This window comes from Falco biarmicus, chromosome 1 (genome assembly GCF_023638135.1).
Source record: "Falco biarmicus isolate bFalBia1 chromosome 1, bFalBia1.pri, whole genome shotgun sequence".
NCBI lineage: Eukaryota > Metazoa > Chordata > Aves > Falconiformes > Falconidae > Falco > Falco biarmicus.
This window is the reverse complement of record NC_079288.1, coordinates 33,141,149-33,164,048: the sequence shown is the minus strand read 5'-3', so window position 1 is coordinate 33,164,048 and position 22,900 is coordinate 33,141,149. Positions and strand designations below refer to the sequence as shown.

The 22,900-nt window shown below is 50.2% G+C and overlaps 2 protein-coding genes across 5 annotated transcripts; one reads left to right on the top strand and one right to left on the bottom strand.

The window, feature by feature from the left end:
- Positions 1-287: 287 nt before the first annotated feature.
- Positions 288-14,245, bottom strand: MVK (mevalonate kinase). Of its 3 annotated transcripts, none has more exons than XM_056326420.1 (10): positions 14,090-14,245; positions 13,842-13,989; positions 12,690-12,837; positions 11,259-11,414; positions 8,189-8,292; positions 7,105-7,150; positions 6,230-6,320; positions 5,637-5,753; positions 2,315-2,468; positions 288-1,969 (listed from the first exon to the last, which is right to left on the bottom strand). In XM_056326420.1, the coding sequence occupies exons 1-10, from the start codon at positions 14,165-14,167 to the stop codon at positions 1,818-1,820; spliced, it is 1,194 nt and encodes a 397-aa protein (XP_056182395.1). In that variant the 5' UTR covers positions 14,168-14,245; the 3' UTR covers positions 288-1,817. The 3 variants fall into 3 exon arrangements, with proteins under 3 accessions (XP_056182395.1, XP_056182397.1, XP_056182396.1); XM_056326421.1 differs by having other exon boundaries at positions 1,889-2,013; XM_056326422.1 differs by lacking the exons at positions 11,259-11,414; positions 12,690-12,837; positions 13,842-13,989; positions 14,090-14,245 and adding an exon at positions 9,910-10,199.
- On the top strand, positions 14,227-19,161 carry MMAB (metabolism of cobalamin associated B). Of its 2 annotated transcripts, none has more exons than XM_056326426.1 (9): positions 14,227-14,405; positions 14,609-14,685; positions 14,798-14,891; positions 15,248-15,305; positions 16,177-16,249; positions 16,629-16,726; positions 17,054-17,118; positions 18,136-18,195; positions 18,588-19,161. In XM_056326426.1, exons 1-9 carry the CDS (start codon positions 14,242-14,244, stop codon positions 18,673-18,675), a joined length of 777 nt encoding a protein of 258 aa, XP_056182401.1. In that variant the 5' UTR covers positions 14,227-14,241; the 3' UTR covers positions 18,676-19,161. The 2 variants fall into 2 exon arrangements, with proteins under 2 accessions (XP_056182401.1, XP_056182402.1); XM_056326427.1 differs by having other exon boundaries at positions 14,395-14,530.
- Positions 19,162-22,900: the final 3,739 nt, after the last annotated feature.

Below are 22,900 nucleotides of genomic sequence, written 5' to 3'. Positions count from 1 at the left end.
GTGACTGTGAGGCCATCTTCCAAGGAAAGCAGCTAATGAGGATCAACCCCAGACACATCGTTTTGAAGCAAAGTTTCTTCACACTGAATTTGGCATTTCTTTGTGCGAACCGCCAGCAACTACAGACACATTTAAGTGTTTACAGAGTCAACACGCTCCAGATACTCACATTGATTACACTGTATTAGAAAGTGGTAAATTATTTATCAGGCTTTCTGACTTGTGATTAGCGTAAAGCCTTTCTTGGATGCAAATTGGAATTGTAATTAGACATGTAGAAACCCAGCATCTGAAACCTGTTTTTATTGAAGCAGTTGTAAGGTACTTTTTTTTCCTTTTGTATCCAGCATAATTATCAAAGAACACTTTGCACGTAAAAAACATCAATTTATTAAAACCAGAGACAGTTTTATGTCTGATCAGTGAACTAAAGCTGGTCATCACAATGCCAGGATTTTACAGCTAGTACATCTCAACTTCTTGCATTTGATTTTTTTTTATTTCTGTATTGGAAGAGGAATGCAAGCTCCCCCCCACCTCTGCCAATGTATTACTCAGCTTTGAATGAAGCAATTCTTGAACAGAGCTACACTTAAAAAAAAAAAACAAAAACAACAAAACCAGACAAACAGAACAATGATAAAATCTCTTTGGAAGCTATAGAAGAGACCACAGTCACTAAGAGTCAGCTTATTACTTCAAGATACTCTGGCTTCAGAGACTTACCTGCCAATTTCCTTTAGTTCCATAGTACAACTCATTAAAATTTCAGAGGTAAAAAAATGCATTTACATTTGCTAATAAGTTTAAATGCATTTAGGTTTTGTAGTTTGCCAATTGCAAGTTATGGTCAGCTTTTCAGAAGGTGGTGGGTTGTTTTTTTTTTTTTTTTCTACTTAAAAACAATTACTTCAAACTAAAACAAATTTGTGTTTGCTCTGTCACTGACCCCTCTCCATCCCCAGTCTCCCCCCACCCTGGCACAGTTTAAGTACCCAACAACAGGCAGCATGAAGGGCATGCTCGTTTAAGACCAAAGCGTGAGAGATCCCAGAACAGCTATTGCAAAGAGAAAATTTTAAGACTGCCCTTGCCTTCAGCCACTCTCCTTGCAGGTGACAGTACCTGTTTGAACCAGACCTTAAACATGAGTAGGACCCTACTTATCAGCCCAGACAGAGATCATGGGAAAGTGAAAACTGGTCATATCACTAGAATTGTGCTGTATCTTCCATATTAATTATCTAATTCAATTAGTAGCAGGTAAGAGCTATTTAAGAGTATTTAAAGTTTCCTTTCCACTGTGAATTGCAGTCCAGGAGAAATGGAGACCTGAGTGTCAAGCCCTGAGCTGCCAAGACGCTTTTCACCCAAAAACGTCAAAGCGCTCTGCACATCCACCTTGCCAGCCTCCACTGCCCACCCTTGTAGGACGCCAGGGGAGAAGGGAAGAGACACCGCATGCATCTGAAGCAGCAGAACCAAGCAAAGTGTCGTTATCCATGTTGGAATCCAGCCAAGACCCTCTCTTCCTGCCCCTTGGGATTAGCACAGCAGTTGAGTAAGTAAATTCAAAACAGGATTTTCAGAGACTAGGTCAAACTTGCACCTAGCCCAAGTGCAAGCAGTTGCTGCCAGGTGCTCATGGCAGCCCGCATTCCCAGCGAGAACCAGGCCCGAAACTGGCTCTGCACCCACATCTAGATGCCCTCAGCAACACAGGAGAGCAGGAGAGAAGTTTCCAGGCATCAGGGCACATAAAACTTATCGCTCCGAGGATATGGTGCCAAAAGCTCAGTCTGGCCAGAGGCAGAAGCTTAACTCTCCAAGAGCGCGTGCAGCACTTTGGCGTTTAAAGACGAGGAGGAGTGCAGGGTCACTCCGGGGGCCCCGATATTGGTCTCCCAGCATTCAAATCCACAGGCACATAAGTCTCGCTTGGCTGCTTCCACGGTCAGCGGGGAGGTGTCTGCCAAGAGGAAGGCAAGAGCAGCCAGTTAGTCAGCTAGGCCACTGCAGGGAGACAGAAACGGGACATCGCACGTTTAAACACATGCCCCCTGGAACAGGGCCAATGCCCTGAAGGTCTGACACACATAAATGAACGCACTGAATCGCCTCTGTCTCACACACTGCAAACCACACTGCCAGGCAGCTCTGTGAGACGCCATCCCGTACTCGTGACACAGCTTCACATCCCACTACAGCCCTACGAGGGCTAGCATTGTAACCTTCTGGCTCCCAAACCTGACCCCACTGGCAGGGTCGTGTGGAACAGGGGAAAGATGCCCATGGCAAGCAGAAGGTTACTGACCTGGTCTCAGCAGGGTGATGCCACAGCCGCCCCCGCCAGCTCCAGTCAGCTTGCTGTGCAGGCCGTGGGATGCCGTCACCCGGCACAGCCTATCCAGGGAGGGATGGCCAGCTCCAATCACGTTTAAGTGGTGTTGGTTTATATCAAAGAGTTCCTAAAAGCAACCGTACACACAGGAGATGAGCATGCATTGTGACAGAGGCTCTTCACAGCTGTGGTTCCCTTCCCAGCGAGGTGCAGGGGAGCTGCCCTGCTTTCGCAGCCACCTCTACACGGCCATCTCATTTCTGCAGGGAGTTAGGCCACCAGTGTGTCTCAGGGCCCAGCAGCGCTGGGCAGCAAGATCAAAGCCAGAGTCTGAACTCTGCACTGCTCATCTGTCCCTGTCCCCCTCATGACTTGGCGCTGCTGCTGCACACCACAGTGACAGCGGTATAACAGCTTCTGGACCTCCTGAGAAAATCCTGATCACTGCAAGCTGCCAGCAGGCATTTATTTCAGGTGCTAAATCAGAACTCCCCGATGCCTCCCGACAGCTTCACCTCTCCCCTGTCACACGAGTGTTGAGCAGGAGACTGTGCAAGCCCCCTTGCTGGCCGTGGGAAGGGCACTAAGCCAGCATCTCTCATTCCTGGCTGTCACCCTGCCCTGCTCTGCAATCCATCCAGCATAACTAAATCCAGGGGACTTCTGACACAGCCAAGCCTGAACGGCATTGCTGGAGAGGGGACATGAAATTACCTCCCCCTGTTTGCATTGTGCAGCACTTCTCCCTCCTCGCGGGCAGGCCCTGGGCTGTGAGCCAAAGGGCCACTCACCAGCACCACGCTGGGAATCTGGCACCCAGCTCAAGTGGGGTCGAGAGGGTCCTCCCTGGGGGGGAAAAGCAGTGCAAACCACTCTCCAAGCAAGGCCGCCCTCCAAGCAGAGCTGCCCGGCTCTGGTGAGCTGCAAGCGCATCTCTATCACGCTGTCCCAGCCAGCCACAGACACCACTGCTCCTGGAGAAAGCTGCCACAGCAGCAAAGTCCAAATGGCCAAGGAATGGAGAACACCTCACAGAGGTGGGGGTCACAGCTTCTCTCCTCCCAGTACTAGAGGTGAGGAGTTAAGGGGCAAAGGGAAGCGCTTGGGCCACCCTCAGAGTGAGCCTGGAGCAGGGCAAGGAACTGACACCAGGCCCCCAGGCACTGCAGTGCCCTTCCAGCTCATCAGCACCATCAGCAGAGAAAGTTCATTCTCAATAAGGCTGGTCTGACACCCTGACCTGATCGTCTCCCAGGCATGTGGCAGCTGTTCCTATCACTATCGCAGAGGGTGTCACAAGCAGGGAGCCAGCTGAGATGGGAGCAGTCCCAGAGAGGTTCCCTAACAGGAACCCTGTGGCTCCCTCCACCAGCCAACGCCACCAAGTGCTTCCCTGCCTGTGGCGAGCCAGGAAGAACGCTGCACACAGGGAGCAGCGGGAGCCATGCTACAGCATGGCAGGTGTCAGTCACATCACCTTCCCTCAGCTCCACACAGGTCTCCTGCCAACACTACGCAGAAATAATCCCTCTTCCCCCCTCCATTTCTGTACCCCAGAGCATTCCTGTACTGCCTTTAAACAGATGTGGGGAAGCGAATTAGCCAGTCACATGCAGAGCGCATATATCACAAGTTCTGTGCTGGGTTGGACAGACGTCCATCTAGAGCCCTCTTTATATGCCTGAGTGAGGGCACAGCACTGCCTATGATGATCCAAGACACCTGTCATCTCCTGATCCAAAATCTGCCAGGAATTGGATGACAGCTTATGACACAGTAGACTAGTTCGATGGTTCAAATACAATGCTGTCCAGAACTGCACATTTCAGAAACAGCCAAATATATATATATATATATATATATGCTGCATATAATCAACTGTGCCTCTGTGGGCTCTTCAAGCACAAGACAAAACAACAGAGTCAAGACAGAAAGCTGCTCACTGCAGTGCTGCTTCCCAGGCATTGTATACAAGGCTGTTTTGACATCTTTCACGTGAGGATCTCGAAGCACACTTCAAATTAGCCCTCCTCTTCCCTGTCCCCCAACGTTTCCGACAGCCTGAGCAATACGGCATTAAGGTGGAGAAGAATTGTCTGAAGTTGTGCTGCAGACAGCCTCTGGATCTCTCCCAGCTGATGCCAGCTCAGCCCTCATTAGGGTCAGCCCACCCTGATGAGTACAGAAACCCACCACTCCCTTGGTGCAAAGGGAGCAGAAGGACTTTGCTACAAATCCCATGGAAGACCCTCCCGTGCTTGCTGCAGCCTCAGCAGCAGCTCACCCACAAGCAGTGAGGTGCAACAGCCTGAAGCAAAGAGAAGGCTGTACCAAGCATCTGCTAACAGAGTGGCCCTACGCTGCTGCCACGGATTGAGCTGGGACAGCAGCTCCCTGTCCCACCCCAGAGGCCTCTCCTGCACCTCTGCAGCATGCCACAGCTGTGGAGGGGACAACCAACCAGCAAGAGCAAGGACAAACAGAAGTCCTCACAGGAGAACCAAAGGGAGGGAGCCAGGTGCCAACAAGGAACTGCACTGCCGGTACCAAATGGTTCTCAATCGTCCAAGTCACTTGGCATCCAGAGCCAGGCCAGGTTTGCCTCAGCTGGGACACTGCCGCGCATCCTTACCCCACGGTTGCACGAATTGGTATTACAGCGCACTCAGCACTGTAAAGAACTTCTTCCACTTGGAAGCGCGTTTCTCCCCACCACAGCAGCCTCTCCTACTTTGAACAACGCCAAGACAAACACAGATCTTTGTATGCACCTCATGCATCAATGTCAGGTCAGCTCTGGGCACAACTCTGTTATTCTCTGGAGCCAGGATGAGCACAGAGCAATGGGAGCTGGCTCGTAACCAGTCCATCACAAACCAGTGGCTGCTGGGCTCTCTGCTCTTCGCTCCAGCCTTGGCAGTGACAAAGCAGTTGCTTCACAGGCAGTGACTGCCAGAACGAGCGTGCCTGGCCTGTGGTGCAGGGAGGCAGCATCTTGGCCTGAACTCTCGCCACGTTTCTTAGCGAAGGGAAACAAAACCTCCATAGCTACAGGTCCACAAAGCACCAGACCCGCTCCCTCCCTCCCTGTGCACTGCTGTGGAGAGACACCAGCAGCGTTTTCTCTCCCTTGGCTCCAGGAAGGGCATTAAAAGCAGCGCACACAGACCATGGTTTCACTGAGAACTGAACATTTCCTGCTATCAATTTTTTTCTTAGACTTAATGTTCTTTAAATGACGTTTTGATGTTCAACAGTAACAGTGTCTAAAAATACTGGTGAACAAGCCCCTTACCTCCAGCACAGGGTAATACTCTGGTGATGGATTTTCAGGCATCGCTTCCAGAACACTTTGGCACTCCTGAGAAATTGCATCAATGGAGTCCAGCACCGGGTCCATTATGGCAGGGAACTGAGAACGGGGGAAGGCAAGACATGAGAAGAGTGCTTGCTAGTCTTCCAATACCACTGTGATGAACCCAGCCCCAGCCCCTTTGAGCTAAACTATTCCTCACACCATTTGGGGCTATCCATTCACAGAAAAACCCACTGCAGAGCAGGGCAATGGTAAGTTGCTCCCACCTGCAGAAAACGGAAGAGGAGAGGGAAACAGGCCACAGGAAGGAACTATTCTTTTTGTGGTTGCACACTGGTGATTTTTGTGGCAAGCCCTGTTAATACTGGAGAAAGGGAGGAGGTGAGCTGAAGCCCTGTTCTCAGAGCAGCTGGGATAGCAACAGATAGGAATGCAGCGATGACAGGAGGGATCTCCCAAGAGATCCCTGCAAGACCTGCAGTCCCACATGAGGAGATCTGGGCTTGTGAGGGTTATCTCCCCACCCTGCACCAGCATGCATCTCCATCCCCACGACCACGCAGGTGCTGCACCTTCAGGATCTTCTGCTTAGCACCAGCCACCAGGACCTTGGTGCTTCGAGGGACTTTTGTGTTGGTCAGCAAGATCTTCAGCATCGGCACCCTGGAAGCAACAAGAGATCTCCTTGCCTCTTTCCTTCACAGTCCCCCAGAAGCTCCCAAGGCCCAGAGAGCTACAATTTGCTCTGCCTCAAAAGACCTATTTGAGCATGACACCCAAGATAAGGAGTCCCATTAGTTTTAAAAAAGTTAAGCAGGTGCTTAAGTGCTGGCTGGGTTCAGGCTTGTTCTTCTTGGATACAAGGAACAACTGTACTAGCGCTATAAATAGGACTGTAATGTATTTACTGAAATCCATGTTTTTCAAGCAAATTTTTCCTTTGAAATACTATCTATGAGACTAGCCAGCAGTAGCCATTAACTGCTAATAGAGCAATTTCATGCACTGTGAAAGATTTTAATGGAGTCAGATTATACTTCATTGGCAGGAGGCAGAGGGAACACGCAGGACCTGGATTTGTCTCTGTAGCTTGGTTTTCACACACTCTTAGCACCAGGTAAGCAAAAAGTTCCCCCTCCCCACAATGTCATTTTCTGCCAGGAGCAGATCCGTTCCTGCTGCCCATAATGCCATGAAATTAATATTGATCCTTTGTGCTGTGTTCATCTAATGTCAGATAATGACCAAACATTTCATTGTTCCCATTTACCCCAAACCAAGACAACACTCAAGCTACCCACACCTACAGCAAAACCTGGCTACAGAGCCCTTCCGCCACACTGTTAGTGATCCCCCATCAATCTCATGCCCTACAACATCCACCCAATGCCTCTTTGACATATTCCACCCACCATATGTAAGTGTTATTTTTAAACTCGACTATTACCTCTTTAATGGTGTGATTTTTCCTGATTGGTATCTCAGGGCTCCACCTAAAGTAAAATACATGCATTGTCTCAGTACACAGCAAGCAGAGGGATAACACAGTGTCGTAAGAGACAGAAGGTCTTTCATCTTTAGAACCTCACCCAGAGCATATGACAGTAATTGCAAGAAACACTAACTAAATGAACCATGTTCTCAGACAGCATGAATCTGCCTAACCCTGCTGACTTAATGAGAGGGTCTGGCCGGACATAGTTAACCCAGTGCCTTTCCCTTTGCTCTCCTCTACTCTGGGATCACATTAAATATTTTTTAAAAGGCAAAGACTTTGGCCACCGTTAAATCTTTACTGAAAAAAAAAAAAAGAGAATCAAGCAGTGATGCCCTGGGGCAGAGCCAAGCATACAGGTTTCAGACTGGACTGAACGTGTGCACTCACGTCAGCAGCTGTCCTTCAGTATGGAATTTCATTGTCCAGAAGGAATGTCTCACTTGGCTCCTACTTATACAGAGGCACTGCGATTAGGTCTCATTAGAAAGATTATTAAAAGTCTCCAAGGACACTTCCAAAACACTTGGAAGTCTCTGTTAATTGAAACTAAATGACAGCTGTCCAACTGCATTTTCTACTGCATTATCCTTGGGACAGGATTAGGTTTCTTTGTTCATGCCAGAATGTTTAAGTATCAGTTATTTGCAGCAGGGTCTCTGCTCCACAGCACCTGCCTGGGGGACGATCTCTGGTGTTACTGCAGCCAGTCCCCAACACCCCAGCTGGCTCCAGTCCCAGCTCACAGATGGGGCAAACCAGGACAGGGATCGAGTCCCCCTACTCAGGTCAAAATGGGGACCTGAATTTGGGAGTTTCTGGTCCCTTTGCTCTATGTACCTCAGCACAGTGAGGCAACCTGCTCCGTTCAGCGACCTGCAGCAACCCCAACCGAGCCTTATCGTCTGCAGAATTGCAGCTTCTGGGAAACCGGTGAGCAGATGCCACAGCTGATGCGCAGTCTGCAGTGCAGAATGGAAACACTCTCCTCAGCACCCATATTCAGTGCCAGGGAGCAGCAAGCACACACACATACCCCAGGTACCAACAGCATTATCCACACCCGACGGATTGCCATGGATCACCCGTTCCCCTTGGAAGGCCCAGCTGTTAATCAAAGTCAGCTCTTCTTCTGTCCACCTGAAAGGCAAGAAAATTACTCCAATACACAACCAAAATCAGCACACGCAGAGTGACAGAGAGAAGCATCAGAAGCCACAGGAGATACAAAAGCGGCAGGAACCATACAAGGTACCCAGTTGCTGTAGGAAGAGCCCCAGCACTGCACATCCCCTCTGTGCACTGCACTCTTTCAGTGGAGAGTGGGCACTGCTGTGTACAGCGCCTAACTGGCCCTCGGCACTTCTCTGCATGGCAACACGTAGAAACACATTCAGCCCTGAGAGGGGAACTGGCACTGCTCCTCGGACTGATACAGCATGGAGGGTACAACCACTACCCAGTGCTCCTGCTGCAGGCCAGCAGCGAGGGAGGGAACAGATTCAGGGAGGAGATCCTAGCCCTGGCCTAGAGAAGATCAAATTTAACTGAATGCAAGTCCAGACCCATTCCCGCCCCCCCGACACTGTGTGTTACCACACATCTTGGCCTGAAATCCTGCTCACCAACAGGCAGGATGATGTATTTGTAGATGCAGAAGGCACCATGTGAGAAAAGCATAGTAAAAGTTGCATTTCACACGTGCAAATACAGCCTCTAATTGCCAGCCGCTCAGCTGCAGAAACCTCACAAACTGGGTCAGAAGTAAATCAGTTCTAACCACACCACCTCTAGCAAAGAACTTTCATTTTTAGGGATTAACTCCAAACACTTCCAAGCTGCACCGGGTGCTGGCACTTAGAGCACAGAAGGGAACCAAATGCAGATCCAGAAGGTGTTATGCTAAAAACACAAACCCAGATCTTTGTTGTCTTAAAAGCAGCCACATAAATTGGTAAGTGCTTTGAGAGTTTAAATGCTAGCACAAAGAGTTTGGTGCTGGTCAGACTCAGCAAGGGTTGAGACCCCCAAGTGAACATGCTAATTAATGGGCTGTAGCAATACAAAAAGCAAACGCAGAGCTGCCAGTTACAAAGCAATTCACAGAATGGTCAGGGTTGGAAGGGACCTCTGGAGATGATCTAGTCCAACTGTCTAGTCTAATTGCTGGCTGCAACGTTGACTGCAATTCCACCACAGCGATTTCTCTCCCAGCGCCTCTCAACACGCCACTGCTTTGGGCCTGCAAGGCATGCACCCGTGCACCCACCTTCAGAACTCACCAGTCTATTTCAAACCCACTCACTTCCACACTGAAGGACTCTCTCAAACCCTGTCACTGCAAGGGAAGCTCAACACCCACAGGGAGCCAGCCAGCCCTCCCCCTCCTTGCTGTAACAAATTTAGACTGGCACAGGCACACAAATACACATCTCTGATCCTCCCCTGCCACACCGCTCGGATTGCTCTGCGGTCCAGACACACAGCGCGTGTTCCAAGCCACCGTTCAAATGGCCTAATGTATGGTAGCATCGGATACCCCAGCATTGGGGATGCTCCACAGAGATCAGAGCTGGTGCTTGGTGCAGCGAGAACGTGCATTCGACAGGTTTTTAGAATACAGGGCCCAGAACAGGTATTACGTGACGGAGCAGAGGCACAAACATGGATTTTTGGAAAGCATCACATAGTCTTATATGAAATAATGAGAATGGTCACTGACCACTACTAAGGCAAGACAGAAGGTCTGAGAGCTACCTGGAAGCTGCTTCCTTTAACTCCCCCGCTTCCCTGGGCCTCAGCTGAATGTCTTTATCCATCTCCACACACCTTTCATTTCACTTGCCAATATTTAATCTGTGAAGCATTCAGAAAAACAGCTCACACCGCCGCTACTCAAAATAGAAGCGCAGTTTGCTGTAAACCACTTGTTTTTAATCCTCTTTGAGAGGCTGCGATTCTTCTCTACACAGGAGTCATTATATCACGCTGTTCTTTTCTTGCGACGTTAAGCAAAAACCTTCTGAAGTCTGACACCCCCATCTCTCACTTACCCTCTGCATGCCAGCTGGAAGAAAAAAAAAAAAGTTACACTGTATTCAAGCTGAAGCTAAGAAGTACGAGCAGGGAATGAAGACATCCTCACTGCTCATTGCCTGGTTTGGAACTGGCCTTTTATTTCTCGTGCTGTGTGACTATTTGGGAGATTTGCCTGAGCAGGGTGTACAAACTGCTCCACTCCAAGAACGTGTTTCTGGGTCAGGCTGCAAAACTGGGTTTTGCAGCAGAACAGAGCTACTCCCTCTTGCTGTCTCACTTTTAGACCCCCACAAAAACCACAGAAGCCAACCATAAAAGGTTGCACCTGGCACGAAGCACACAATAGAGGGTTCTGCTGCTCCAGCTGTGATACGCATCTTTAAGCAGAGCCTACTTAGACACAGCAGAGCAAACCAGTTTTTCAAGACTGAACTCCACGGGAAAGCAACCCAATGGCAGGAGGAAAGAAACTCCCTTTCACCAGCCACTGATAAAGGGGAAGCTCAGGCAGGAGATCAGCAGGAAATGTACCACACGCAGAAAAAAAAATCATCATGAAAATGCACAAACCCCAGAAAGGATCAACTCCTTGAGGACTCAAAGCAAAAACTGGAAGATGCTCAGGGACAGAGAGGAAATAGAGGTTAAAAAAAATGCCACATCAGAGTATGTGTGGGTTTTTTGCTTGGCAAAATAAAGCGCTTTTTTTTTAAAAAAAAAAAGTATATCTGTCTTACACTAGACAAGTGAAAGGGTGGAAGTTTTATGAAGTCTCTGCATCCAGTTGCTTTTACCAGGAGAAGCAAATTGTAAACACATGATTCACAGGTCAGAGCCCTGCGACAGGGCACGTCTCTGCTGCTGGGAACACACGACAGCGATAGGAGAGGAAAGGAAAGGAGCTGGGCTCAGAGGGCCGCTGCTGCGGCCACAGCCCAGGAGTCGGCTAGAGAGATCAAGAGAGGTGCCAGCACCAGAATTTCTGCAGCTAGAAGGAAAGACAGAGAGCACAGCAGAGCCGCCGCAGGCCATGCAATCAAAGCAGGAACACTTCCTCAGTGCGTTACCTGGCTGTGGACTCTCCCTCCTTCAGAGGGCACGAGATGGCTCCGCACACTGTCAGCAGGGCCGCTGCCAAGCAAACAGCATAGGCGGCACTTGAACCCAGCCCAGCTCCCGTGGGCAGCTCAGACCACACCAGTATGTCCACGCTCGGAACATCTCTGAAACACAAACATACAGGATCTAACACAACGACCTTGAATTCCGTCTTGAGACAACATTTCAAAGGCAAAAGATGCCAATTAGGGCTGATCGCAGGAAAAGCTAGCCAAAAACTGGCAACATCAGCACATGCATACGCATCACATCGGAGGCACACGGGCTTCACGAGTGCTCAGTTAGCGCAGCTGAGTAGCCTTGCTAAGCTATTGTACTAGAACAAAGCCTTGCTGAATTGGATCTATGATTAGCACAGCTTGTCAAGCTGCTAGCAGGGGCACTTAGTAACCAAATACTTGAGCAGCACCATAAAGAGACCCTTCAAAGATTGTTGTAAACACGATTTTAAATGTATTTCTAAATGAAGCATAAATATCCCAAATCCATAATTGCAGTTACATCCCACTGGAGCGACAAGCTGATGGGGAAGATTAAAGACGCACATATCTGTGCCCACGTGCCCCTTTTCTCCACCGAATGCATCTGGGTTGTGTTACAGACCCCAGTATCAAACCCAGGACCTTTTCACTGGCTGGTGAGTGACACTGACTACGAACTGATGTTTTTGGAGCAGGTTGATGACAGCCCCAGTGCTATCACCAAGCAACTCAGAGACTGCAAAGCAAAACACAATGCAGCTACACATGGTAATTCTTTAACCTTTGATTTCTTTGCTATGAATATTGAAATCAGGTTCTACTTGGTTTTAAATAGCAAGCAGCGCTGTATCCGACATCGCCCCAAGCACCTGTCCAGTAACTTCCACTGGTATCATCAACAGTATTGGTCAAGTTTAGAAACTGGAACAGCTCTGAGCTGCGTTTACCCCAAGTTCTCCTATTTTTAGGGAGATTCAGCCCACAGGAGCAATCAGACTTAGCTCAGACAATGAATTCACAGCTCATTTCTGCAGCAGTTTTCCTAACCTGAGCCAGGATGAAATGAGCTGTCTGCTGGAGGGAGGGATGTCTGTGCCTGCTTCTGTTGACTGTGCAGGAACAACAGGATGAACTGCTTCAACTTAAGCACCTCAAAGCCAGATGCCTAAATGAGAGCAGATGATTCCCAGCCCACCTCCTTGGGGCACCCCAGCCACCAAACAGCTCAGCTCTGAAGAGTGTCTTCTGAGGCACTCAGAACCTAAATAAAGTGAGATTCCTTGTAATTTCTTATTTTGCCTCAAAGATTTCATTTCTTCCTGTGACCTTGTAGAAGCAATTAATGGTGAACAACACTCGAGATAACATATTTATTTTGGGGCAGGAAGATAGCCTTACCCATACTTAGCCGAAATAGCCAGGCACATATAAAGAAAGGCAAGAGTAGCAAGGCTCTCGGGAGCTGAGGCTCCAGCAGCGATTCCAGCAAACTCTTTCAGTGTATCCAGCTGTTCTACGCTGGGGGACTTAGATTCATCAAAGTCAGCTATGGAAGCAAGCAGGGAAAAATTTAACACTTAGAAACCAGGAAACTGTTAAACTTGAAAGTAGTATATAGAAGAACAACATCTCCTGTTACAGTGGGCAGAAACAGACTGAGCCAATTTCAGATTTCACCTACAAACCTTCTACCTAAGGATTCATGATAAAATAAAAGCAAAATCTCCACCAGTCACTCCGAAAACCCAGTGTTTCTACGTTTCACACCTAAGTTGTATTATAGCAACTGCCTCCTTGCCTACACTTCCCAGTGCACCCATCCATCACCAGAAGGGATATTCTGCTGTGTTTCACACAAGTCTGGACTCCAAATGGCCAGGAGCAGGCAGAGCATAAGAGAACTTTTGGTCAGTGCCGAGAGAGGTTACCAATGCTCCGACTCAGCAGACTTTGTTCTGTCTTCTGCTAAGGAAACGGTGCTCATGAGGACCACGAGTTAATGCCAGCTGCTCTGGAGGGAAACAGCACAACCACCAGTCAGGGACCGCACCCAGCATAAGATGCTGCAAAAGTTCCAGTGAGGGCTGGCAAAGGGGCAGGAAAACAGGCCCTGTATCCCTGCCTTCCCCAAGAGCTCTCAACTCAGACCAGATTTGGTAATACACCTGGATGTGGTCCCCGGCTGGCTCCTGTATGTATTACAGCACTGCCTGAGCCACAGCAGTACTAGAACAAGCCCTTAGGAACCTGAACCAGGAGGACACAGCCAGGGCAAGGGCCACTCTTGGGTCCCAGAGCATCAGGCAGGTCACAAGAGGCACAGGGAAGGGAGCGTGCGTGCCTGAGCCGGCAGCGTGCAGGGACTCAGTAGTGAAACACACACTGCGCGTGGTCAGAGAGACGGCCCAGCGACGCTCTGCAGGGGCAACAACCAACGCTGCGGGGTTCCAGCGGGGCACCCACAGGGGCCCCAGCGCAGCCAGAGGGCACCGAGCAGGCCCGGGAGCCCCACAGACACAGGGGCAGCGGCTTCCTCCTCTCAGCGCTTGCCTGCAAACCCCCTCCGCAGGGCCTGCAGGCGGGGGGTCTCCCAGCTCCTCACGACGCCGACGCCGGGCAGGCGGACGCGGACCCGGCCCTCACCGCAGGGCCGCAGGCGGAGGAAGGTCCTCAGGTCCAGCGCCACGGCCAAGGCCACCTACGGACAAGGAGGAGCGGCGTCAGGGGAGCTGAGGGGAGCCGAGCCGGAGCCAGGGGAGCCGGGCCGGAGCCCCGGGAGCCGGCGGCAGGCTCCTTACCTTGCCGTGCACCACGGCGTGCTCCCCATGGAGGATCACCTTCCCCGGGGCCGACAGCAGCAGGCTCCGCTCCCACATCGCCCGCAAAGCCGCCGCCACCGCCGCCTCAGCCGCCTAACTCCAACCACGCGGACTGACAGCCCCGCTCGCCAATGGGAGCCGCGCTCTGCCCCACCCTCCTTACCCTCGAACCAATAGTCGGGATCCTTGCGAGGGCGGGACATCGGAAAGGCCAATGGCAAGGCGGCGGTGCGGAGTGGTGCGGCGCTGGGGTGACAGCGAGCGGGGGCGAAGGGAGGGACGGCGGCCGCCGAGGGTCAGGGGGCGGCGGCGGCGGCGGCGGCTACGGCGGCCGGGAGGGATGTTGCGGCGGGCGGCAGGCGGGGGGCTGCGGGGGCTGCTGGCGGCGGGGCGGCGGTGGCAGCACAGCGGGGCGGGCAGGTAGGTGAGCGCCGGGATGGGCCGGGGGCCCGGCGGGGGAGGGCCCGGTGCTTCCTCTCACGACCTGTGCCCCCACAGCCCCGACGGCGACCCCCCCGCCCGCGGCCCCCGCAGCGACCGGGCCCCGAAGATCTACACGAGGACGGGAGACGCAGGTAGCGCCCGGGGGCGGCGAGGGGGGGACCTCGGGCAGAAGCCCGGCCCGACCCCAGTGGCTCCGCTGGCCGGTCCTGGTCTCTGAGCGCCGCCCCCGGGCCCTTCCCAAAGGCTTCTCCAGCACCTTCACCGGCGAGCGGAGGCCGAAGGGCGACCAGATCTTCGAGGCCCTGGGAGCCACGGATGAGCTGAGCTCGGCCATCGGGTAACCCCCTGTCCCCGCAGCCCGGCCCGCCGTGGAGGCCCAGCCGTGGCCTGCCGTGCTCTGCGGGAGCCCTGGCCCCGGGCAGGCCGCACCGCTCTCCCCCCCTCCCCGTGCCCAAGGGCCTGGGGACACACCCCAGCCCCCTGCTGCGGGGGGTCTTGGGGCAGCACCTCTGTTCAGAACCGCGCTCCCAGCACCCATCAGGATACGCTGTGCCCGGGTTTCTCTGGAGGGTGGCACTGACAGCCAGGAGTGGCCAAATTTCCTTAGGAAAAACACATATACAGTCATGGTCATTTTTTTAATTTTCAGCTAACTCTTCTTTTCTTTTTTTTTTTTTTTTTTTTTTAACATAGGCTTGCTGGTGAATTTAGTAGTGAAAAGGGCCACACGTTTGTTGAGCAGCTTCACAAAGTGAGTATTAATGATAATCCTCACCCACTGTAGTCACATCTGTGCTATTGAAATGTATTCTTAAACTCTTTAACATTTAGACACAATGTTCCCGCTGACACGCAGGAATTTAATAAATTTAGTATTGAAAGAAATATTTAAGACTCTGACCCTTGATTGCACTCTTAAATAAATTTCTTTAACCAAGAAGTAAACTGGTAGAACAGGTAATTAGTTTGGGGCAGACAAACGTATCACTAGGTTTATTCAGACCTGTTACTATACATGGTTATGGACACAAGTCTTGTCCCATAGCCTCAGATTTGAAGTCGGGGCAAAGTAACCACGTGGGCACGAAGGCGGGTGATGTGTTCCACTGTGGCAGTCTGTGAATTTTGGTAATTAGCTGTGCTGTGCACAAGAAAGCAGAAGGAGCTATAATCAGAGATTTTAAAAAGCTTTACCAGACAGTCTCTTTAAGTATCCCAGACTATGGAGAGATGCCCATTTTGGAAGTGGATGTGACATCAAGCCAGTGCTGTCTGCAGCTGTTTGTCACTGCTTTTCTTCCAGAGGTTACTGGTTTGGTGTCCTACCAGCAAAGGGATTATGTGAGCACTCCCCAGCCTGCTTTCTGCAAAGTCAGCCAGGGTGGTTTAATGTGCCAGTGAAAACAAGTACATGTGCTAATCTGGCTTCTCATAAAGCAATTAGGGAGCACTTATCTGATCCCCCCTGCCAGCAGGCTGGGGGATGATGAACAACAAGGGTAGGATCTTCTTTAATCAGCACAACCAGCTGTCGCCTCCCAGATCTTACTGCAGTTCTACCGGAGCATCAAAGGCTGGTTAATGAAAGCGCTTCTTATTTTTGTCCTGATTGCCACATCTAGGTCCAGTGTATGCTGCAGGATGTGGGCTCCAACATCGCGACACCTCTCTCCTCAGCCAGAGGGGCTCATTTAAGTAAGCCCCACAGTATCTTTCCTGGGATAACGTTTCTTGAATCACAGCTATCTTTCTAGACTGGCAATGGGGAGGTTGTTCCAGTATGTGGTAGGTAGAGCTACCCGAGGGCTGCTCCGCAGTGCGTGTCTGGGTGCTGAATGAAGTCACGCACGGCCCCACAGGCTGCTGCGTTCCTGTGACTCAAGCGATACAAGCTGGTCTGAGGTGCTGCCCCAACACTGACACCCATCCTCAGCTGCTGAATGGGGAGCCAGCCCTGCTGTAGCAGGAGGATTTTTTGGGGATGCTTCCTTAGGGCTTACTGATCCAAGAAATATGACAGCAGACCAAATCACTTCTGCATTTCTTTTAGTTGATTCCTCTTTTCCCTCTGTAGAACGAACGTATTTTAGTGAGAAGCCGGTTCTGGAGCTGGAGCAGTGGATTGACAGTTACTCTGAGCAGCTTCCTCCACTCAGAGCTTTCATCTTGCCAGTAGGTACTGCTTATGCCTTTTGCTGACTAGGGAAGGCTCTCTTTGTTGGGGTGAACCTGCTCTACCACTTGCTGTGGGAAAACAGGTTCTGAGACCGTTATTTGCATGGACAAACAGCAAAAGAAAAACAGAGAGAAGGACCCAGTTGAGTTAAATTTCCCCATCCTACTGCATTCAGATACCTCTTCCCAGTTGCCTAGCCGTAAGACAGGGCTCAGTTGTACGCCTGTGTGAGATGTGATAAGCTTTGCTGCAGTTACACAATAAGGTGGATGGCTGTATCTGTTGTTAGCAGACATTGATGCGCTGTTTCATTGTTGTTTCAGTCAGGAGGTAAAAGCAGTGCTGCTCTCCATTTTTCCCGAGCTGTCTGCCGCAGAGCTGAAAGGTGGTGAGTGTTGGCTGTAGTGTAACAGAATAAAATTGATAAAAGGTGATCAGAATGCTGCAATGATAGCAAGTTGTTGCAGTCAGAGCAATCAACCGTAGCTGTATTGCACTCAGCTAGAGCTCGAGTTGAGCTTTGTATGTTTGTATTAGCCAAATTCCAGGAGTGCAGTCAGCAAAAAGCAAGTCTCTCTTCCCTCCCCTGAACTGGGTCATTCCAGCTAAGAACTTCAGAAAGAACAGACAGGTTTACACTGAGATGCATCTACGTGTTCAGCTCCTATCTGGTTTGCTAAATGTATTTTGTAGGCTGGCACACATGGAAGCTGGGGCACTGGCAGGGAAGCTTGTAGTGGCTTAAGATGTTACTGCCCACACCTACCTTGTCTCACTTCTCTGTTGGAGATGAAAACTCCCCTGGTAAGGTCCATAGAAGCCAACTCTTGCCTGCTCGTTATGTAAATCACTTCCACGGAAAGTCTCTTGTCTTAGCCTGAACCTGCTCATCAGCAGTTCTAAGTTGCTGGGGATTCTTTACTGCAGCTGCTGATGTGCAGGAAGATGTTTTTGTGGATGTGCTCTGCTGTGAGAATCGCTACTCTGACAAGATACACTGGAGCAGCATGATCTTAAAAAAAACTAATCACAGTCAGTGTTTTCTTGTCAAAAGAAAGCTAGAAAGAGCTGTATACTAGTCAGGAGGCAAGGAACAGCTCTGTGCCCTCAACAAAAGGGTCCCTGTTTACCTGCAGAAAAGGACCATTATCCTGCAAACTACTCCTATTGTTGAGTGATACCCACTAATGAGTATCCTTTAGAGGAGGGGAGCCATTACAAAAATTAGTTGCATCATTTAGCCACCGCACATTCCCCTTGGGGAAGTAAACAGCGTTCACACCTGCTGTGGAGAGTTAGAATGGGGACTTCAGGTGAGGTTGCGGTGTGAAGGTTGGTGCTCCAGTGCATCGCAGTCCTTTGTGCATTCAAGAACTACAAAGCTAAAATTTTTTTCTTTTTCTAGCGTGGTTCCTTTAGTACAAGCAGGAGAAGCAGATCCAAACGTGGCCAAATATTTAAACAGGTAAAAAAAAACCAACCCAAATCCCAAAGCCTTGCTCTATACTACTGAAGCGTGCCTCATGTTGTTCCCTTAGTCTTGGGATAAAGTGGTGGGGTTTTACTTCTCAAGAAGCTTCCCTTCTAGAGTAAGATGTTTGAAGTTTCAACAAGCAGCTTGTTGAGAAGTATTCTTGCAAGGCCTGTATGTTTGCAGGCACTGCTGCAGGGCTGAGGGAGTAGTCAGCTTTCTTAACGAGGGCCATTTTGGAAATCTTTTTTCGCGTGGTCTCTGCCTTCCTTCACCTGCAGTTCTTGTGCTGTACTCAGAGTGATTTGCTGTGTAGTTGTGCATTGCTGGATACGAACACACGTGGTGTGAGAAGCGGTTTCATTGCTTTTTCCCTTGGTTTCCAGACTGAGCGACTATCTCTTCGTTTTGGCGCGTTACGCTGCAATGAAGGAAGGGAAGGAAGAGAAAATATATATAAAGCCTGAACCGTAACTGGGAGCTGGGATGTTTCTTTCCTTGATCATGGGAAGCTAAATCCAGCAGTCTGCTTTCCCCCATCAAGGAAGGGAAAGAAGGCAAGCCTGGACTGGAAATGTGAGCTGCCAAGAACTTCCAGCTTAAATAACTAGGACCTTGTTCATAACTACTGTGAGGGACACAGCTCTTCTGTTCACTGGGCCTTGTCCAAATGCCTTTGTACGACACTGCAGTGATGGCATCAGAGTTAGCTTGCCCTGGGTTGGAGTTGAGGCAGGAGACTTCAAAGAACTACAGCTGATTTTCGAGCGATGTCTTCGTTTCCCTAGGCAGTGGCAGGTGCTGTGGAAAAGCTTTGACAGGACTCTGAGGAATGAAGAAGAGAAAACAATCAGCTTCTCTTTGTAAGTCATAATGCTCATATGGAACAGCAACTGGGTAGAGATTCAGGAACTCTGTCCACAAGCTTTGAAATAATAAATGTGATTTACTTGTACCAAAGGGCCCTTAACTGTCATACTTTAATACTGAGCCCAGCGTGCTTTTCTTTTTTAAGTTGCTTTCAATCCATCAGCTCTGGCTGAAGCTGAGCTGGGTAGATTTACAGGAATGCACTAGGAATTCTTTGGCTCTGGCTGCCTCTCTTTACACATGTGAAGAATGTCTGTGCTGACAATCCAGTGCGTCCTCTGCCAGGAACTGAGGCTCACACAGGATCGAGGGATTAAAGGAGGAAGGGCCAAATCATACAGGTCGTGTCAAGCTCAGTTTAGATAGCTGGGGCTAACTCCACACCCCTTTGAACGCACAGGTTTGGTCACAGCATCCCCCTCTGGATGCAGGTACCAGCTGATGGAGTAGAGCCCTCATTTAGTTTGAGTATCTATCTACTAGGGGTGACTCAAGCCACTGAATTTGCAGATAAAGGGGCTGTGAGGAGTAGCAGGGGCTTGGTGCCTCCTCAGCTGACAGCTAGAGGTGGAAGAGAGAGGCTAGCACCCAAAGGGGCTCGTATCACACATGTTAGCAGCCACATTGACCTCGGGAGTGTCACTGTCACGGAGTCCTCAACAGGGTAGACTAGAGCACGTCCTAGAGCTTAGAGAATCTGGCTGCAATTGTCACGATGGCAGAATGCAGAGCTTCAGCAGAGCAGGCAGAAGACATCCTCTGTTCCAGCTTCCTGATGGACCGAAGAGTGCCAAAAAAACATATTCTCTATGTAAACAAGTGCGGTACAGCCAGCTGAATGAGTTAACACCTTGCTACCCACGCTGCCTAGAGAACACAGACATTTACAGTTTTATAGGCAGGTCCAAGCCACTTCCAGCTTGGAAATGTGCTTGGGAAGAATACGTATCAGACGGGGTCGTTTAAGTCTTCCCTGTGTATGGAGGAGCATCGTGGCAACCCATGGGCTGTGAGGTGATCCACACGCATCAAGAGCGCTTGGCCTGCTCTGAGGGTGCCAATTTTAGTGGTGAGAGCTTTTAAGCCAGTCATGCAGCTTGCTCTGTTCAATTAGTTAAGTAGAAACAACCTGAAACTTGCTTCCCGAAAAAAGTCTCTGGCTTTTGTGTTAACTTTTTAATCAGATTGGGGTCAGAGTGAAGAATGCCCAGCACTAATAGATACCGCTGTCTCATTACTCACCCTTTTTTTTTTTTTTTAAAAAACAGATATTTCATGCCTATTGTTAATGCACATTTTTCACAGAGTAATTTTCCAAGCCTTAGCCTGTAACACATCCCAATGACAAATGCTCTTGATTTGGACTGTACCGTCAGCTGCAATGTCACATCAGACATTTTCTCAATGCCTGCTCCAGACAGGCCATCCAGTTTTATGATAGCTCTGTCTCAGTGATCACTATTGAACCTTAGGAATCTAGAGGCTTTTCAAGTTTAATTGAATAAAATTCTTTGCAATATAAATTCTTCATGAATGCTATATAAATCAGCTCCGGGATGGATTTATAGTATTTTCTTCTTTTCCAGCTGGGGGGAAGAAATCTCACTACTGTTTTGGGACCAAAGCTAGTATTGTTTTGATTGCAAAGAGAAATAAATTTAGCTACTACACTTAAACATGATATAGAGATTAAATTTATTAGGGTGCACTCAGCTTCCAGCTCCCTCCTGTTCCGTTTCTACCCAAAGACATCTGTGCAATTGTTTTTGTGGGGCTGAAACGGAGGGAGGCTGGTGTCTGGGGTGACCCTGTTATTTCAGTTAAGCAGGCACAGTGGGCCAGGGCTTGAATTTAGGAGCGAGCAGAGCTCAGGCTGAGCGTGGTCCCAGCCCCACGCGCTGCTGCAGCTCAGCAGAGCTCTGCAGGGGCCATGCTCAGCCCTTGGAGGGGTCACAGCACGCAGTGTTTGTCCTCTGCTTCACCACCTTGTCGTACAGTGCTCGGCGGTGTAAAAGGGACCTTTCTGTCCTGAATCCTGTCCCCGCGGTACGCAGGGGAGCTGCTTGCCATTAAGCTGCAGCAAGGCTTGGATCCTCGGGCCCCAGCGCACCCTCTGCACTGGGCTGGGAGCAGAGGCCAGGGGTGTGGGGACACTGAGGCTGAAGCAGGGACCTTGTTCACCAGTTCAGTGAAGAAGTTCCAGCGTGGCCAAGCTGGCATCTCCTACCGATCACGGAGCAGCGTGCAGTAATGCGTGAGAGCCTGGTGAGACAGCAGGAGTGAAATGTCTCTGAAATGAAATACAGGCTTTAAAACAAATAAAGCTCCGTTGCTCTGGGTTTGTTTTTCCAAGTCCTTTGTCCCCACCCAGCAAATCTAGCCATACAGCATAGGGATTCCAGTGCCTGCACCTCATTAATATAATGGGAGGAAGGCAGATGCTTTGTCCATACTGACCGTATGCAGAGCCCAGATACATTCCTGCCTAGCAGGGTTCCTTATTTATGATTACGTTGGAGCTGCCAGCACAGACATATGTTGCTAAGGGTCGTTTATTCTTGTTTGTAAAATATATGGCTGCTCCTAGCTTACACACTGTCAAAACTGGAAGAACTGGCCCCAAAATCTCTTGCTGCATGATTGGATCAGACGCCTGTACATCTGTTAACGCTGTAGGAGCTGTAAAATGAAATAAGTTTCACTATAACTCAAGCACCTCTATTACCGCCACGATGTGTAAGCAGCAGAACTGGCTGCTGCTCTTGCAGAAATGACACAAACATACATTTTGCCAAGTCATATGTAAATTCATACGAGGCAGCATTTCCTCTGCTAATGCACAGAAGGAAGGACTCGCACGTGTGTGCCCCCACCTTGACAAGATGTGCTGGCCCCGCAGCATGGGGCTTGGCGTGTTTTGGGGTGCACAGCCCCAGCAATGGGGAGCCAGCAGCAGCCCTGAGCTCCTCCCTTCAAGCTGGAGGACCAGAAGGGACTACATCTGCCATCAGGCCATGTCCTCTGCAGTCGCACACTCCTGAAATACCCATTTTGCCTGGAAGTGGTCAAAGGAAAAACCTCCCCACCCAAACAGCTTGTGCTACAGCAGGACCTGGCTAGAAGCGGGCACCTCAAGGTGCCCAGAGCTACTGTGCCTGCATCAGACAGAAGCAGGGCTTGTTTGCATTGAGAATCAGCCCGGTTGCATCAAGGAAAGGGCTGTCTCGGTCCCTCAGTTCCACCTCTGCTGCAGCCTGGCAGAAAGTGCCCACCTCTGTGCCCCGTCCGTGCAGGGCATGCACGGACAGGCAGTGTGCCATAGCTAGTGCTCAAACCATGCCAGGGTGAAGCTGCAGAGGGGTCAGTATCGAAGAATTTGACCTTAGAAACAGCCACAAAAGCGTGTTTCTGAACAACCAGTGAAGTACCACTAACGCAGGAGGCAGTGGTGCCAAGCCAGTGCCACACAGGTCTGACCACTCCATCACCTGCGCAGGTTGCTGACGTGCTGCAGGAGCTGCTGCATGCCTCAGTAAACGTGAGCAAACACAAAAATAAGCCACAGGAATACCTTATCTCCTCCTGCTCAGGGATGTGGAGACCAGAGCTCGGCACACCCTCCTCCCTCTCCACCTGAACCTGCAATCAGCTGTGGCATGAAGCGCCGGCCGAGAGGTTGTACAAACCCGTGTGATCCAACAGAAGGAATACCAGTCTGGCATGAGTTGGGGGCTTAGGACAGTCTGGAGGAGCAGAATAGGAGCAGCATGAAGAGCTACATGCTCCCCAAACACACCTGTGCCTACCTGCATGGCAGCCCCAACGGCTG

What these genes read in the sequence shown, in the direction of transcription:
- MVK (XM_056326420.1), bottom strand. Translation starts at nt 14,167, where the DNA reads ATGTGGGAGCGGAGCCTGCTGCTGTCGGCCCCGGGGAAGGTGATCCTC. An exon ending in CCTGCGGAGGGGGTTTGCAG is followed by an intron (nt 12,838 to 13,841) that starts GCAAGCGCTGAG and finishes TTGCTTCCATAG; the next exon opens with CTGACTTTGATGAATCTAAG. An exon ending in AAAATCACACCATTAAAGAG is followed by an intron (nt 6,321 to 7,104) that starts GTAATAGTCGAG and finishes TGTTGCTTCCAG; the next exon opens with GGTGCCGATGCTGAAGATCT.
- MMAB (XM_056326426.1), top strand. Translation starts at nt 14,242, where the DNA reads ATGGGAGCCGCGCTCTGCCCCACCCTCCTTACCCTCGAACCAATAGTC. An exon ending in CACGAGGACGGGAGACGCAG is followed by an intron (nt 14,686 to 14,797) that starts GTAGCGCCCGGG and finishes CCCTTCCCAAAG; the next exon opens with GCTTCTCCAGCACCTTCACC. An exon ending in AGCCAGAGGGGCTCATTTAA is followed by an intron (nt 16,250 to 16,628) that starts GTAAGCCCCACA and finishes TTCCCTCTGTAG; the next exon opens with AACGAACGTATTTTAGTGAG.